At 37.3% G+C, this 19,183-nt stretch overlaps 1 protein-coding gene across 1 annotated transcript in view; it reads left to right on the top strand.

Moving 5' to 3' along the window:
• LOC149244546 (AP-1 complex subunit gamma-2-like) overlaps window positions 1-16,540 on the top strand; it is a 221,621-nt gene extending 205,081 nt beyond the window's left edge. Inside the window, exons 14-17 of the mRNA XM_089374886.1 lie at window positions 13,969-14,310; window positions 14,451-14,626; window positions 15,722-15,826; window positions 16,101-16,540. Coding sequence (XP_089231012.1) covers window positions 13,969-14,310; window positions 14,451-14,626; window positions 15,722-15,826; window positions 16,101-16,196 — 719 coding nt within the window. The 3' untranslated portion in view covers window positions 16,197-16,540. The remainder of the gene's footprint in view (window positions 1-13,968; window positions 14,311-14,450; window positions 14,627-15,721; window positions 15,827-16,100) is intronic.
• The last annotated feature ends 2,643 nt before the right edge of the window (window positions 16,541-19,183 follow it).

Here is a 19,183-nt window from a genome sequence, read left to right as displayed (position 1 = left end):
AAATATAAAAATTCAATATGTAAAAATTAAGAATTTTTTTATAGTTTTCCAAGGGTATGCGCTCCCTAGGGTCAGGTGCATGGACCCCTCGCACCCCACGCACCCAGGAAGTCTCAGGGTGCGTTTCCACATACACCCTTTTTGTGGAGACGCAAGGGGGTGCGTTTTCCCCCGTGTGGGGGGGACGTGACTCCCCAAAAGGGGTGCTTTTGGGCGTCCCCCCTCGAATTTGTCTAATAACACTTAATTTAAAAAGAAAATTGAAAATTCACGTATTAAAAAACTTAAAAATAAATAAAAAATAAAATAAAATAAAACAAAACTAAAAATTAAAAAGTTAAAACTTAACTAGGTTAACTTTTCTATTCATTTCCCAAATTCTCTTGCCTGCCGTCGAGCTCTGCTGAGTGCTCTCTTGCCGCCATCGAGCTGTGCTCTCCTGCCACAGTTGAGTTGTGCTCTTTTGCCGCCGTCGAGCTCTGCTCTTCTGCTGTCGAGCTCTGCTCTCTTGCCCTCCGTTGAGCTCTGCTCTCTTGCCCGTTGTCGGGCTTTTCTCTCTTACCCACCGTCGCGCTCTTCTAGAATGATGAATGATGAATGATATGGATCAATGTATTTGAATATTTCATTATTGAATTTCATGGTATGGATGAATGATGAGTATATCATATGAATGATGTATGTATCAAAATGAATGATGAGGAGGGATCAATGTATGTCGTTATTTAATTCAATTATGAATTTAAATTTTATGTGTGGATCAATGTATTGCTATTAGTCTACTTATGCTTTCATTATTGAATATGAACTTGAATTTTCTATATATATATATACCCCGATGGTCCCCCCGCCGCCCTTCCACACCCCTGAAATTTCCCTAAAAGTTGAGGGTACTCCCACATGTCCCCCCTGTGTGTCCCCCAGCACCAAAGTCTTGGTGGAACATTGATTTTTTATGCATATTCATCACAAGTTTACACAATTACAGCAGCTACATTCATTACCAAATTGGCAATTATACTGTTTGGAAACTGTTATTCAATGTAGGAGAGTGATTGTGGGCGATTACGAGAAAATTCCCTTCATTTTTGTTTTCTTTTTGGGGAGGGGGGGAAGGGGCTTGGGGAAGTTGTAGGGGGCTTATGTTCTTTATTCTGTCACTTTTGCTGGCTATGCCTTTATGTTAACTATTTGCTTCAAATTTTGATTTAAATTTATCTTCTCATTTTCTGTTATCTTTGCTGGGAGATATGTTATGTACTCCCTTTATAGCTTTTAGTGCATGATTACTCTTGAATCCCATTGACCTATTTTGGTCATTTGTGGACATTAATACAATTTGAATTTCAATGATGTTTCTCATTATAAATTAATCAATGTCTGAGTCAAAATGCTCAATTCTAACTGTATTTTAAATTCTCCAGAAGAAAAATTATTGATGCTTCTCCAACTTTTCATTAGAAGAATGCTTGTTGGTTTCAAAAGCAATTGGAATGTAGTAGAAAATACCTGCTGTCCACACTTTTTGCATTTGAAAGATTGTCATTTACACTTTGCCTCAAACAAGTGTGGTGCTGGTGGAAAATGACAAAAACTGGGTTTGACTGGGATATCTGGAGGGAAAAAATGACAAGATGATGGTAGTTGGGCCTCTACCTTGTGGTAAAAGAAAATAATTATGTTTATGTTTTCCTGGGTTGTGCTTTATTGAAGATGGAAGGAGTGTCCCGTCGTAGCCCCAGGTAATCAGGGCATTCTTTTTTTGCATAGATGCCCTCATCAAATCCCCTTTTGTCCCCACCATATTTAGGATATGATGAGGAACATTTCCAATGACAACTCCGCGTCTTTGCAGTGTCAGGAGCCAAGTTGCATGAAATGCCGAAATGTTTAAGAGTTTCCGAAATCGGTATGTTAGAAATGTCACCTCCCAGAATTGAAAATGTCGGCTGAAATGTCACACAGTACACACACACATAAAGTTATAAATAAGTGAATAACACTTTATCTTACAAGAAATAAAGGAATAAGACCCATAGATGACAATTTAGAAGGAAAACAAAGTCAATATTAAATCTCATAGAAGATTACATGATGGCTGAGTTTTAGCGTTGTGGGTACAGGCAATGTCACATGGTTCGGGTTCGAATTCGAGTTCGACAATGATTAAGTTCGATTCGAGTTCGAATTTTCTGATAAAGTTCGAATGAGGTTCGCCATTAAATTCGAATATATATATATATATATATATATATATATATATATATATATAAATAATGTTTCTATATAATTTTTATGCAGATGGATCATATTAATATGATATTTTAAAGATTCCAAGACAGTCTACATACCAGACACGCCAACACAATTAAATATCAGCGATTGTTTATTGATACGTTATGTGACAGGGCCAAGCCTGCGTATAGCGAGGCTATCAATATGCATCCAAGTCTGCTTATCAAAACCGTGAGTTTGAGATAATCATGAATGACGTCAAACCCTAAAACTACTTTATATAAAATGCAGTATTCCCAAACGACGGCCAACGTTCTGTTATATGGTTTTAAACCGTGAATTTGAAGTAACAATGAATGAGGTCAAACCCTAGAAATAGTGAAACAAGATTTTCCTAAACGAAGGTCAGCCTTTTCTTATATGGCGGGCAAACCCTGTAATACGAAGAGATTGGAACTCCAAAGTTGAAATACGACGTATCCTGCAACGCAAAACAAGGCAAGCAAAAAATCGAACATGCGCATAAATTTATCGAACTTAACACGTAAAATAAGGCACGCAAAAAAATCGAACATGAACCGGAATTTATCGAACTTAACTCGAACCTGAAATTTTTTTTGAGGTTCGCCGAATTTCGAACCTCAAGGTTCAAGTTCGGCGAACCCTATGACTATGGGTACAGGTACGATTTGAAATGCTGGGCTTCTAGAAGTTTTGTGCAACATAGGTCAGGAGTGTAGGGCATCGGTTCCTAAACTTATTGAAATGTTTGCATGGAACATTGTATTTTGTTTTTCTTAGATTGTAACATTGTCTCTTGATTCCTAAATTTTGTCTTTTATGAAGTGAATGAAGTGATTTTATCTTTATATCCACTTGTATTTGGTGTGTGCCCCCAAGGGTATGTGTGCATACCCTTGCTATACATGGGAGATGAATCTCAATACATAGGGTAAAGGGATTTTGAATTCATGTTGATGCCTCATTTTATGCATTTGGGTGGACATTAGGTTAGTAAGTTCCAAATAGATTGGAACATCTAATCCCTTATGCAAGTAGGATATTGAATTGTCCAAAGCATAATTATTGAAAATCTAAGTGAGGTTGCATGTCGTATGTAGTGCAATAGCTTAGGCACACTTTATTAGTCAACTTCATTTTTTTCCATATGGATCACTGAGCCTTCTTTAGTTGATGGACATATTAGCTTTGCATAGGCATATATGAAGATGGCTCTTATTGCTAGAGTTCAAATTTTGGGTGGTGGTGAGACTGGGAAAATCAGGTGGGGCAGCATATCATTTTGCAATAGTTGTCTCAAGAGAAACCCTAACTAGAGTTCATGATGAGTTCCCAGAAGCCATTTTCAAAGTTTCATTGATGTCAAAGTGGTATAAGGGAATAACATATTTCCTATTCGGAGATACATCAAACCCAAATAATTACAGGATTATCATGGTTGGTCACACTTTCGCCAAACAATAAGTGGTAGTTTCAAACTAGTGCGAGACGTAGAATCTTAGAGCCATAGGACGAAAAGATTTCATGTGGGGGTACCAGACCATTGATCACATTCTCACTCTTTGGGTCATCATTGAAGAGGCACGTCATTGCTCTTCCAAAGTCCTCTGTTGCTTTATAGACTTTTCTAAGGTGTTTGAGTGTGTTGCAAGAGAGGTGTTATGCCAATGATTACGTGACATTATCATTTTACAAACCTTGTTAGTTGCCATCATGTGAGACTTTAGGAGTCCATCCCTGGGTATTTTCATGTTTTTCATGGCCATTAGGATTTCTCTGCAGTACTACAATTGTAAACATGTTGTTGATTTGTGGTAGCATCGGATGTGCTCTAGCCATGAAAATTGGTGGAGAGGCTAAAGCATATGAGATCTCCAAGACGCAGAAATGGTTTGGGTAGATTGTACCCTGTTAAGGAAATATTGAAATAATTAATATTTTTAATGGAGTACCTAAGTCTAAACTTAGGAAAAATAAAATATTAATGTGTATTAATATAAAACTGGGTTAGAAGGTTCTAAATGACATGGATCAAGCCAAATCTAATATTAAGCGTTGATTAGAGATGTAATCTCAGTCGTTGAAGGACCAACAAGAAAAGTATAAGAGGAGGCTTGAGGGTCAGTTGGAGAAGACACCAGAGTGATCAGTGATTCGATTTTCTAGAGCGGGTTTTTCTAAGTGAAATCGAATCAGTGATCGGTTTGCAGCGAGGGGCAGTGAGTACAAGGCAAAGAGGTAGAGACAGTGTCGGAAGACTAGTGCAGAGGCAGATGCAGAGCCAGAGGGAGCCACGCATAGGCAACAAAGACTGCGCAGAGGCCCGAAGGGCCTGCGTCATCCACGCAGAGGTTGCAGGAGTGACGCAAAGAGCCAGAGAGGCTGCACAGAGCCTCAAAGGGTTGACATAGAGGGTTTCAGGCTGACGTAGAGTCCAGGAGGGCTGACGCTGAGCTTTAGATTTTGCTGGAGAGGGATTTCGTGGAGCAGACTTTCCGAATATCTGCTTCTGAAGAGAGGTATTGCTGTCGGATTTTTTTATCTCTGTCGAGTGAGCTAGTTTGGCACCCAGTGTACTTAGAGAAGAGCTTTTTAATAATAAAAGCCTCAGAACTGTTGCACCGATTTTCCCAAGTTGGGTTTTTCCGGGGATGATTGTCCAAAAATAATGGTGTCCTTTGTGTGTTTGTTCATTTCTTTCAGTTGCTCATCTATAGATGGTTGAGACTGTATTGTGTTTATTTCAGTGTTTATATGGTTAAATAACTTGTTAGTAATTAAACAAGTAGGTGAAATAAACCAGAGAATACAGATAAAATTTCTGACGAGTAATACTTAGAAATTTCAACACATGTTGTCCTATCTTGATGAGTTGAAATCTTGTTTTGGGGACTATAGGAGGGTTATGGTTGTCCATGTCTTGATCTCTTTTCTCCTGTGGGAGACATGATCCTCTTAACATTATCATCCAAGGAGCTTCAGCGACAATTTGATGTGCTCTCTAAGTTTTGGTGATCTTCAACAATTGACAATACTCTAAGTATAAAACTAAGGCCATGATCTTCAATGTGTTGAAGAGTGTGCTTTTTGACTACCATTTCTATTTTCGAGGGAGAGATAGAGATCACAATGACTTGCACATACTTCGTTGTTCATTTATAAGTGTTGCACTTTAGTTTGAAACACACTTTCTAGTGTAGATTCTACAAGTGATATGGTTCCATTGCCCTGTTGAGCAACAATGCCTTTGGATCCACTTCCAAGACATCTCATCCAAGAGGCATCTCTTTGACATGATTGTCACATACATGATCCTTTGTGGCTCTAAGGTTTGGGGTCCTAGTTTACTAAGAGTTGTTTGGTGTTGGACTGAGAGGGTCCATATCATCTTATTGCAGTATTTTCTCATTGGTAAATGGACTATTCCCCATGACATCATTCATGTGGAGTTTGGTGACACCCTCAGATTGGTGTTCTTGCTCCACAGGTTTCATTCTCTTGAGAATACAACTTTAGGGCATGAGCACTACCCCTTCCTCATGTTAGTTTTTTCCTCCTTATTGCAAACCTGTTCTATAGTCATATTCATCTGGATGAACACTTGGTATAGGAATTCTTCATTCTTCTTTAATTTGTTGAGCATTCACAGTGAATATTTGGCTCTTGCTTGAGAGAAGACACTTGTAAGGGAAAGAGTTCTTGATTGAGCACTTGTTGCTGAAAGGAGATGCTTCTCACTATATTTTGCCCCTAAAATTCGACAAGGAAGGCACACATGTTGCATAAAAATTTGTAGTGTTATATAAGATCATGTAAAATGAGTGAGTTGGCACTTGTGGGTGCTAAAAAATATGGAGTGGGTGAGTTGGCACTTGCGGGCCTATGTGTACCTACTTGGCCCATGTAAAGTGCTCCATTTGTGGACCCATTCTCCATTTCTGGTTGTCCCAAGTTCACAATCACATATATTTTTTTAATCCAATGTTGATGTTTATAGCATGTGTTCTGCAAATGCACTCTTGCTTGATCAAATATTTCAATTTGAGGTTGAATCTATGAAAAATCGATTGCAGTTAATCCGGTTATTATTCTCCTATCTTTAAACAAATTATTTGTCCCAACAAATTACTTACTACAAATAATGAATAAAACATAATTGCAAATTAAAACCAATTGCAAAATGGACACAATATTATTGGACAAAACGTCCTTGGAAAAGCCCCGAAGGGAAAACCAATTCTTCAGGTCTGAGGGTTTTAGTATTAATTTTCATCAAATTTTTATAAATATTAAAGCAGCTATAATATTGATAAATATTATAGCTGCTTTCCAAACCACGACAAAGCTCCGACAAAATGTTTATTCACCTCAACAAGTTGATGTGACCACTGTAAGGCTCATGACCTCCTTCTGCAACCTGACACGACCTCTCTTGCAACTCACACTACTATTCTTGCAATCTGCTACAAATTCCTGCAATTAGCCTTTTTTGTTATCAAACTAATTTCTTGCAATTCGCTCTGCAATTTGAAATCTCAATATTCTAAACTAGAAACTTGTACAACCTCTCCTAGCAATCTCGTATAGTCGCTCCTACAATCTCGACCTCTCTGTAGAATTACTCTGGGTGAATCCCTCCTCTGGATCGCAGAAAATGGAAGAATACTAATGAAATAAAACTTTTGAAATATTTATTGCCTCAACTGTTGAAATGCTCACTGGTGTCAAATCCCATGCTATTACTGCGCTCTCTTCATTGCAGTGAATTGATCTCCAAGATTGCCAATCGATTTCCTTTATAATCCCTCGTTGAGAAATAAATCGCTGAGATATAGATCTTAAATGATCTAATCGATGGCTAAGATCACTTAGAAAATTTACTAGTAGCCTCTAGAGGAAAATTGACCATGTCTCAATTATTACTAATTAATTAATTTGTAGTGCTTAAACCAAAATTTTCCCATTTAAGTTTGCAATTGAATTCCTAAATTCATGTAATGCCCAAAATAAAATATTTTTTCCAAATTAAATTTCAAATTTCTTCTAAAGTTTACCAACTACAATTTAAGAAAGAAATTTACCAATTTTAATGCACAAACACCTACCTGGGTTCCATGTATGAAGTCGATCCCGAGATGTTAGTGAAGAAGTCCTCATTTATGGAATTTGTTGTTGCTAATGCTGAGGAAATAGGGATTGGGAGTGAGATTGGGAAGGAGAAGAACCTTTAGTTTGAAGAAGGGACTGAAATGGAAGGACAGGAGCTGACTGAAGACAAAGCAGAAGAATGTTGAGATTTGTAGCTTGGGAGGTACTCCAAACCCTGGGCTAGTGGGTTTTGGAGGAATTGGCATCACAAGTGCCCTTGTGGGCTAAGAACCCAAGATGGGGGTTTTGCCCCAAAGGAGTTGCGTCAAAACTAAGTTGACTTTTATTGGTTTGATAGATGGAGGTGCTAAAGGACCTCTAGAGGAACTAGGGGCAGTGAAAATCATCAAGATTTGAGGTCTACAAAGAGTAATGAATTTTATGTGTTAGAGTGTGGTTATGGTGGCTAAAGTGACGAGTCGGCCTAATTGGAGGAGTGCCCTTAAGAGCTAATGTCACATCACACATGAACATATAAATAGAGGTGAAGTGGAGGTTATTTACACACATCCAAGGAGCAATACATCACAAGAGTTCTCTGATCTAACTGCAGGAAGAAGGGACTCCAAGCAGAGGAGGAATAGGGCAGCCGTTTGGGGTTTTCCATGACTGTTTGGTAGACTGAATTCAGGGCAGAAGGCCGCAGGATAGAAGGTGAGAACAAGGCTATTCTGGGCACTGTTTTGTATTTGTTTTTCTCTCTGTTTTTGGGCTGCAGGTACATGTGTCAATTGCAGAAGGCTGTGTTGCATTTTGGCAGGGTCGAAAGGCCTAGGAGCTACCCTCACACCAGGCCGCAATAAATGAAGGGTCAACGCAGTTCAGAAGAGGAGAATGCAGGTGTTAAGGGAGGTTTTGAAGCAGGTTTTAGGGCTGCTGTTGTGCCCTCACCAGACCTTAGGTGTTTACAAAATCCAAGGACGAGAGGACTAGCAGTGCGTTGGAGATAAAGGTATGTGTATCCTCTTGTTTGTGATGATTTGTTGCTAGTGGATGGGTGTCCAAATTGGACGGTTGTGACTTCCTAAGAGCATATTACATCAACACTTGCACATGTGTCATGTCAAGAAGAGCAGCAGGAGGCTACAAGACTGGTATGTCATCTTCTTGAGTTGATGATTTGCTAGAGGATGTTATTCTAGGACAGAGTTGGAGCAGCCAAAAGAACATGAGTTAGGAGGGCTGTAGTGGCTTGCTCCAAGCCCTAAATGCAAGTCATTGAAGGACAAATGAGCTGCTAGGAGAGACAGATTTGAAATAATCTTAGGACTGATCCTTGAAGGACAAAGGAAGGAGGTCAGCCCAAGTTCATTGTTGGAGAAGGACGTTTGACAGTGATAGGTGGCAGCCCTTCGTGCCCTAAGTATATCTTCATTGGGCAACACAGGAAGACACTAGTGAGAAGAAAGTCCCTAAGAGTTGTTTCCTTGAAGGACTAAGGAGCAGCTAGTTGGGCAAGAAGTCCTAGAGGAGTTGACGAGTAGCAGTGGGTAGTTGAGAGTTGTTTACAAACGGACTTGTGAACAACTCGACAGGAGTCTCGATGCGTTGAAGGACTAATGATCGACTATAGAGTAGGTGGAGCTGTGTTTAGTGACCTTAACAGAGCTGGTTCATTGATAGAGGCAGGTTGGAGCTGCTGCAAATCAGAGCTGAAGGACTGGGTAGGTGTCACCCTGAAGAGGAGAGCACACTACATCAGCCAAAGGGTCAGTGTAGGTTGGTTGTCGAAATGATTGACACCAAACCCTAGTTTTGTCTTCTTGTATAAGTGGATGTATGAGGGCCATTACCCCTGGGACGGGAGCCCTAGATTGTTATATTATCAGTTTGATATTATAACGAAGATGGGTTATTGAAAGTTGTAAAAAGTTGTCTATTTTGTGCAATAGTAGATTTACTGCTGTATATTGTTCCACTGTGCAAAGTGGTTTGTTGTGAGACTTAGATTGGTAGCGTCAGATTGTAAGATTCTAACCTAGACTCTAGTATCGTGGAAAAAAAAAAGAACATGGCACATTGACTCCCATAGAGGAGGCAAATGAAACAATTGAGTATGTAAACCAATGAAGCACCACTCGCAGAAGACCCGTGAGTACCCGTGGGTGTTGGCAGGTTCTATAGCGAGACCGGTCACTCACATAGAACCCGTGCTTAAGACCCTTACTCAGCCAAACTCGCATTAAACTCGTGTACTCGTATAAGACCCACGGGTTTGGCATTAGACCCACATCGAACCCCAATAAGACTCGTTGAACCTCAGATTGCAATTTTGTTTTTTATTTTTCTCTTTTTTCTTTTATTTTTCTTTTCTTTTTTGCAAATGAGGTGGAGGAAAAGGGAAATTGGAGGCAAGAAAATGCTTTATAAGCACCTCTCTCCCTTCCATTTGCCATTCACTTGTCATTTGAGTGTTTGGCTCATTTCTATGAGTGTTGAGTGACTCCATTGCACAGTGAAGGGGCTCTTGGAGGAGGCTAAAGGACGCTTCATCATATCAGACCTAGCTTCAGGAAGGCTTCATGAACCTTGTTTGAATGTTTTCCATGTAATTAAAAAAAAATTGTATTCATTTTTTTTTTTTTGGTTTTCAATTCTTTTTTAATTTACAATTTGTTTTCAGCTAAGGAGGACTACCTCCTCAGCCTGTAGGGCCTTGTGGCTGAGTTTGTCAGCCACACAGGGTTGCTGTGTGGTTGAGAAAGTCAGCTTGCAGGGCCTTGTGGCTGAGTTTGTCAACCACACAGGGCCGTTGTGTGGTTGAGAAACTCAACCACGAGCCGTGCGGGCTAACGAGAGATTAGAAAACAAGTGCAACCAAAGGATACAAATCCGATTTTATTGGATACTATTGATTTAGAGTCTGATTGGGTTGTGGAGGAGTCGTCCCCTGATTTGAGTTGGCTTGATGAAGAGATTGAGGATCTCTCTAGTTTGCCATCTCAAATGGAGACTCCAAATACACCTGCCTCACAGTTGCTTCAGACTTCCAATGTTAGCATTAGCTCCACGAGGGCTTATTGTAGGCGTGGTTGTCCATGAGTGATGACACTCAAGATTGTTATGAGACAATCATTTGTCATTTATGACATACGTATTTGAATTTTGAACTTGCTGACATTTTTTATTTTAACTATGGAATCATGGTTCCTTTTCTTATTCAGTATCAAAATGTTTTGCTTACAAAAATCGAATGTTATATTGTCCTTTTATAGATATGAGATGATGTTATGAATTATTGCATATATTATGGTTTTTATAATTTATAAGGATTGGAGTTGTCATCAGTTTCTTTTTTATGCTTAAAATTTACCATATTTTAAGGTTTTTTTTTTGCATTTTGAGGAGTAGTTTTATATGGATCGTTCCTGAGTCTTATACGAGTCGACGAGTCAATAGCCAAACGAGTCTTATATGAGTACGAGTTGTGCAACATTGATGTAGACAATAAATATGAAGGGAAGGAAGTGATTAAAGAGGGAGAGATACCTTTAACATCACTTTACATGGACAGAGGGTCTAGTTAGAGGTTTGGCTTGAGCCCAGATCTGACTTTGGCACTAGATGATATTAAGAAGAATATCTGTAATTTTTGACACTAGACAACTGAGAATTGCCTGAAAGCTAATGGGTGAGGTCTTGCTTGGAATGGTTTGTCTAATGATGGAGTCGTCTATGGGGCAAAGGTGAGCTTGAATAGAAATAGCAGATGTTAGTGATTTGAAGATGGAGATGTCAGCTATATGCTGTCGAAGCTCGAGCCACAGATAATTTATGTAGATCAGTGGCTTACAACAGAAGAGATTGCAATGAAAGTTTTTGGGGTGTGACATTGGTCAGAGAGAGATTTTGTCCTTTGATATTCCAATCTACTTACCACTGAGAAGGTAGGTAGATTTCAGACGTGATCGTTTATTTTTTGAAAAAATAACACTGTTGGCATTGCAGCGCATGTATGAAATGCAACAAAATTCACCAGTGGCAATGAAGTACAGGTGTCAAATTTGAAAAAATTCAGCAGAAAGTTGGACGAAATTAAATGAGGAAGTGCAGAAATCTGAAAGATTACAAAATGAGATTCTAAGAGAATACAACAATGTGGAAATTAGCAGTTGCAGGAAGTTAATATCAGAAAGGGAAAAGAAAAAGTAGATACAGAATGAGAAAGTAAAGGAGGCTACAAGAAGTATATGACCAGTGCACGAGTGACGAGACTTCAAAAGAAGATGATGAAGAGTTTGAAAGTGGTCATGTCAATACCATTTTCATCAACTATAGCACTTGTAATAGCAGAACAGCAGAGATTTCACAGAAGACTAGCAGTCAACCCAATACGGCAGAATGCTCAAGGGTAGAAGGGGCAAATGTTAGACCCAAATTTATCACTAACAGTATATTGTTGTGAAGTTTATTTTAGTGACTTGTACATGTGCTCGACATGATTATTATGTATTGGAATTGATTATGGGTAGTTAGTGAGATGGAGGTCATTATTGAGAAGTCCTTGTTATGAAGTCTTCATTAGTAACATCCTTGTTAGGAAGTCATAATCAGATTTGGGTGAAGGACCTTAATATGTATAAGATCCCTATTTTCTAACTGGCTTTATCATCGCGTGTGAAATCATTATTGTACTTATACAGTGCCGCATATCCTGGACTTTTTTCATTTTTGCCTATATATTTTTTGATTAAAAGTCAGTTGTAACTTGTAAGGAATCATCCTGGTGGTTTGTTTTCACTTGTTTAGTTTGCACAATATTTTCCTGTTGCTTCCGATCCACCTTAACATTGCTCCTTGTTTTGACACGTGAAACCTTTTTTTTTTTTTTTTTTCTTTGCGTGGCCATTGAAACATATGCCGATTTTGGGATAAAATCTTATGTTATGTTAGCATTATGCTATACACAAGACTGCTGTATGTTTTTGTCCTGTGGAAAAAATTATAACTTTGATATTCAAGTGGAAGTAAAATGGGTAGAAGGGGCAAATGTTAGCCCCAAATTTATCACTAACAGTATTTTGTTGTGAAGTTTATTTTAGTGACTTGTACATGTCATCAACATGATTATTATGTATTGGTCATTGATTATGGGTTGTTAGTGAGTTGGAGGTCATTATTGAGAAGTCCTTGTTATGTAGTCTTCATTAGTAACATCCTTGTTAGGAAGTCATAATCAGATCTGGGTGAAGGACCTTAATATGTATAAGATCCCTATTTTCTAACTGGTGTTATGATCATGTGTGGAATCATTATTGTATTTGTTTTATATGTCCATTTCTGCTGATCACATGCACATGATATAAATAGAGATTGCTGTGTCGAATAAGAGCATAATGTCACTCTGTCATCTCGGGAATAGTGTTGTTTCTGATCTATTTATTTATGTGCACACATCTTGTGTTCTCTTTATTCTGTTTCATTAACATTACTCTAAACTTGTAACCTGGAGTAAATTCAATGCCCAACACAGATCAATAAACTTTTTGATTAGCTAGCTTTAGCCTTTTTCTAACATGTTATCTTTTGTCACAAGATTCTACTGGCAGGCAGTCATGAAAATTCAGGTCTCCACAAGCCTCCTTATACAGTGCCCCATCTCCTGGGTTTTTTTCATTTTCCCCTATATATTTTTAGATTAAAAGTCAGTTGTAACTTGTAAGGAATCATCCTGGTGGTTCGTTTTCACTTGTTTATTTTGCACAGTATTTTCCTGTTGATTCCGATCCACCTTAACGTTGCTCCTCATTTTGACATGTGAAACCTGCTTTTTTGTTTTGTTTTTCTTTGCGTGGCCATAGAAACATATGCTGATTTTGGGATAAAATCTTATGTTATGTTAGCATTATGCTGTACACAAGACTTCTGTATGTTTTTGTCCAGTGGGAAAAATTATAACTTTTGATATTTAAGTGGAAGTAAAAAGTTGTTATTGAAGGTGACAGAGCACCACATAAAATAAGAAAGACCAAAACAGTCCTTGAACATCTGCTTATCAACGCTTCCACAAACATAGTCTAGAAGAGATGATCTTTTGCCTTATACGTACATAAGGAAGAGTTTAGTCTTACAGAAACTGTTGGAATTTAGATACAAAACAAAGATTCTTAAGCATCAGTTCAATACTCCAGGAATCCATGGCAGCAGCACTAAAAATTGAAAGCTGGATGTGAACTCTCAGTTAAAAACCTGCTGAGAAGAGAAACAGAGATCATAGAGACAATATTAACGAACAGGACAACCCTTCTTTTCCATTTGTTCATGTATCTGTACCACATCCTACTGACCCAGCACAAATATCTACATGTTTTGCAGGATTTCTTGTTTCGCGAATTGACAATCTTAATTATATAACTTTTTTCTCTCAGATGCATTTGATCATTTTATGTTTTATCATGTTATACCTCTTTATAGATGCAAATGTTATAAGGAACATATCTTAATCTTTTGAAGGAAAAACTTATTCAAGGCATAGAAATGGTCATGGTTACCTATTGCTTTACTTGTTTTATCACATTCTTGGTTGGTTGTCTTATTCTGATATTGTCATTATGCAATGTATAGTTCTTGGCCAGGCTTCTACTGGGAGTGCAGATGTTCTCTTGGATCTTCTATCAATTGGGACACCTCCTGCACCTGTACAATCAATTGTTACACCATCGGCCTTAACATCTTCCAGTCAAACACAGATGGTTTCTGTTACTCCTTTGGATCCATTGTCCCAGTTGGCATCGCTAGCCTCTGTAGCATCTCCATCACCACAAACAACCACGGCACCTCTTGGTGATATCAAATCGTTTGCAGGTTTGACAATGAATGGTATTCATGAAGTTAAAAAGCCATCTGTACCAGCTGCTCCTGTAGTTGACTTATTAGGAGATTTAAGTCCTGCTCCAGCAGCAAATGGTATGTATAACAAACTTTTTTAACTTCTCAAATTCTCTTATCCATAATAGCGTCCTCTTTAACATGTGTCCTTTGATTATGCATTTATCATGACAAATGCTTGGAAAGGAGATGATGTTTAATGTTGTAAAATTTTACAGATGATGGTGTTCCAACATATCCCTCAATAGTTGCATTCCAAAGCAAATCATTGAAGGTCACCTTTGATTTCACGAAGCAGCTAGGCAAGCCAGAATTTACATTAGTGCAAGCGAGTTTTACAAATTTGACGTCCAGTGCCTTCACAGATTTCATTTTCCAGGCTGCTGTTCCAAAGGCAATATTGATTTTCCATTTGTCATTTATTTTAGTTGTTTATTTATTTCTTTCAGATGTTTAAACTTTAGATTGATAATCAAGAATAATAGCCCCTTGTTTGTATGAATAAGAAATGTGTAGTCTTGGGCTTGATCATTTCCAATAACTCTAGCAATAGCACATTGTGATTATCTGTTCAAGGTGTTGACTGTTACTTGGGCAGTCAAGCCTGGTATGTAAGTGTCAGAGAGTATTAGTATGCAGTCAAATTATATGAACATTATTTGATGTGCTGAGAGTAGATCAAAATACTAGGGCAACAAGTCAATTATCGTCTTTCGGAGAAGTATCTGTTGGTCACTATTATATTGCTCCACTTGGTTTTCATTTGCATGCTTTTTTTGCTTTATCTAAACATTTGGGGATTACTTTTTCTTAATCCACCCTTCAAGGGCTGACAGTTTGGATTCTCTCCTGCACCACCAAGATTCCTCTCTCAATTATATCTTTGCTGCATTATGTTCAAGAACTATGGCATGAGAGATGTTGAATATCAATGTACCCTAAGCATTCGTGGACTCAAACCTTTTGATTCTCATTCATTTCAAAAAAAAAAAAAACACTAACTTAATAAGCTTCCATTTCTCACGATGAGGCTAATTCAATCAGATCTAGCATTATAGGGGAACTGTTAGCATCATTCAAACTGGTTTCTGGGCTAGGCAGCTGCAAGTGGCGCTATCTATTCTGCCAAACTTCATTCACACCTTGCCCCAACTGCTATTGTGTGTATGGGTGCACATCCCCAACTGTGAGCACAAGCACAAACATGTCACTTGAATAGACTTGAACGAGTGGGGGGGAAGGGGGTGGTGTAGTTTCTACATTAGCTACCTGCTTTCACTGACCTAGCAGGCCACTGCTGACATAATTCATTCTTTCACCTCTTTATTAGTTTTGGAATTCACAAGGGGCAGTAATTTTGTAAAGCACAGACGCATTGCCTTTTCCAGTTGTTTTTATTTTTCGCTGCTTTTTCTCAAGGAGTGATTGCCCTTAATTTCTAGCTTATTACTATTATAAAGTCTTTATAATTTATCTTTTTGTTTAACAGTTCTTGCAACTTCACTTGGACCCAGCAAGTAGCAACATCCTTCCTCCCAGTGGTAATGGAACAGTTGTACAACGTTTGAGTGTCAACAACAGTCAGCATGGCCAGGTAACAAAGTTAGAATGGATGCATGGCTGATAAAGCTATCTAGCTAATTTATATGTTTTGCCATGTTCCTTGCTTCAGTTGTTCTTCTATTGGTTGTTATTGCTTTGTCTTTGAACCCATTCTTTTCTTCTTTAACTCCATTACAATCAAGTAGCTTTTACAGATTAGAATATGACATGAAAGTTATGTTTTGACCCTATTAGCTAGAGTCTGGATAACATGCGTTCTTTCAGGAATTGTAACTCTGATTTAGCCCTGCTTCTTGATGTCACAGAAACATCTTGCAATGAGAGTACGCATTGCTTACAAGGTTAATGGTCAAGATGTTGTTGAACAAGGACAGGTCAACAATTTTCCTGCAGGTTTGTAGTGAGTACATCTTGTGTCAGAATTTTTGCATCACTTGCTGTTTGTTTTATTTTGAAGGCATACGGTTGGAAGCTGCAGCACATAACCGATTGATGTTTGCCTGAGCATGTAGTAATTATTCTTTGTACATCAGAGTTAGTAGTCAAGGTGTCTGTGGGGAAGTTTGGATTCAAAATTCAAATCATATATGAAATGATTATTTCATGTTTCTGTAATAAAATCTAGCAGATTTTTGTTTTTGTTTTTATTTTTAACCGGGGAAGAGCATCTGTTGTATTTCATGAATGTATAAGATACACACCACTAGATGATTTTGTACAATAATGTAGCTTTTTGGAAGCAAAAGGACTTTTGAGGATTACAAGCATTTTCATGAAAATTAATTATTGTCCTGATTTTATTGCATCTATAGAAAGTTTGAAAGGCATAACATACTGATATTAGGGGTGGTGTGATTGGTGCCTCCCGAAAGGACAAAACACTGAATAATTGATGGAATGAAATTGAATACTGGCTGCAAATTTAAGATTAAATTTGAATCTGATTCACTAGCCTTGGCACTGGAAAACTGGAGTTAAATGCTTCAAGCATCAAATATTGTCCCACTATAATTTGATGCCAAATTTACCTTTTTTGCTCTTTTCAGTCTAATCACGATCTCATTATTTCCTGAAGTCATATGAGTGCAAATTTTAAAAATGATTACGAGTTGAAATTTTATCGAAACTAAGCTAAAGGTTTAAGTGAGTGCTTTTTATTTTAGTTGATCATTGTCTGATCTAAAGAGTATAGAATAGATGAAGTAGAAGGGTGTCATAAACAAAGTACTAACTAACTATTTTCAAGATCATTGTATCTTCATCTATTTTATCAGAATCCTATAGTTCGAACTTTGAAGGGAAAATTCCTAGTCTAGAGTCTAGACATGCTATTTCGAGTTCCACAGGTTTACTATTGCACTCCTCATGTGCAAGGTATCTTCTGTAATTTTGTAATTTATTGAGATTAATTAGTCAAATCCTCGGAGATCATACATGTGATATGTATTAAAACATGTACTTGAAATGGAGCTACCAAAATATGTAGGATGTCACTGCTTTGTTGGCGTAATGAATAATTTCTGTGAATAACGAGAGATCACAGCCTTTGTTATCATATAAGAGAATGGAAATCATGCTGAAGATGATAAAAATGACAAATGTTTGGAAGCTAACATAAACTGTACAGTCTTTCCTGCGAGTTACTTTTGGCCATTTTCATTGAGTGACACCTATTTTATTGAGTGATTCCCTTCTACTGAAGCTATCGCTTTAAATCTTATGCCAAATTTCAACAAATTGGCTTTCTTATGCATGAAGAAAACATATAATAAATGAAAGCTACATTGAAACTGTTATAACAAATAACCATGAATGTGATGCATCCATTGTAAATGACATTAACGACCATGAGTATGTGAGTGCTTAATAGAGAACCTGTTTGTGGCTTTTCTTCGTCTTTTCCAACAATACTGCTTACAAAATTGTTCAATCAATTTACAACTGCGATGTGGGCATCAAAAGAACGTATGGATGTCAAGAACAGTAGCACTAGTGGTTTAGGAGGTTTTCCCACCTGTTTGTATGTTTGCAAGTGTTTTTTTTATCTACTTTAAATAACTGAAGTCAAACCCAACTGGGTGACCATTACAATCTAAGTTATTTGCTTGAACATTAGAAAATACATAAACTATAGAAATAAACACCCAAATTTTCATCAAGTTTTCAATCCTCTGTTTTATGTGAACAATATCAAACAATATCAATGCTTTGATTGTCAAATTGATTTCATTAATAGGCAAATTAAGCTAGCATAGAGCTGGGTAATTTCTTGGCCATAGAAAAATTGAATTTAAAAAAATTATATTAATTTATAAAAAATTAGTATAAATTGTGTTTTTGCATGCAAGAAAGTGTAAACATTCGTTTTTCCACAAGCAATTTTTCGAAGTTGGGTTTTCAGTCAACGACCTTTTTATAAAATGTTGTCTTAATCATTGACCTTATGTAAAAACCTTCTCCCAAGTTTACTTGCGAATGCCCTAAAAGCTTATGTTCATCAAACTTATTCTTAATTGATGGAAATAACTTCAATGCAATGCCCTTTTTTTTTGCTTGGCTTGATCTACAAGGGATTTGAACCTTAGTACTTCCTAAGATGGTAATTGCCAATTGAGCTGCCCTCTATAGTCAAGTTCAGCGCAACGTTAAACATGAGATTGACATTGGTTTATTGAAGTTAATATTGAATTTTATCAAACAAAATATTCAATTTTGATTTCCAAGTACTTTTTTGGATGCTTAAAAATAAGTTTTGGAAATAGTGTGTTGAACATTGTTTGGAGAAAACTGACAATTGAAGTAGATATGCTGATTATATAAACAATGTATGAGTAATGAATACAAATAATCAGATAATGTCATGTTTATGGTCACCTAAAACCTTTCAATCGCTGAATTCATATTCATATTTGTAACATGTTTATTGTTCAGGCTTTAACTTATATGAAATAATTTATATAAATTGAGTTATTTTAAATTGACCACAATGAGATTAAAATGATCTTCATTGAAGTATGATTATTTTAGTTTGTAAGAAAAAGCCACATACTATTGCTTAAAACACAATTAATTAACATGGTCTTCTTATTTTTTGTTTTTAATAACAGGAAGATGAAAATTGTATTAAAAAATGGCTGTTGTAAAACTGACAGCATTGAAAATACACTTGTAGTCTGTTTGATTCAAAGCTGATAAGTTTGTACAGAAAATTATACATAGTAGCTGCTAGTTCTGCAACATCGTTTGGATTTTTTTTAATAAAAGCATCTGCTATGTCTATGCTTTGATCATTTGCATCTCTATAATCCCCATTTCAAACCTGTTGGTTGGGTGCCGTTGAAAGTGTCCTACATAGGTTCCATCATGTGCTTGAGAAGATTACAATGTT

Source organism: Pinus tabuliformis, chromosome 8 (assembly GCF_031772625.1).
Source record: "Pinus tabuliformis cultivar Carrire ecotype Pingquan chromosome 8, CPIR1, whole genome shotgun sequence".
Taxonomy (NCBI): Eukaryota; Viridiplantae; Streptophyta; class Pinopsida; order Pinales; family Pinaceae; genus Pinus; species Pinus tabuliformis.
This window is presented reverse-complemented; position numbering and strand designations above follow the sequence as displayed.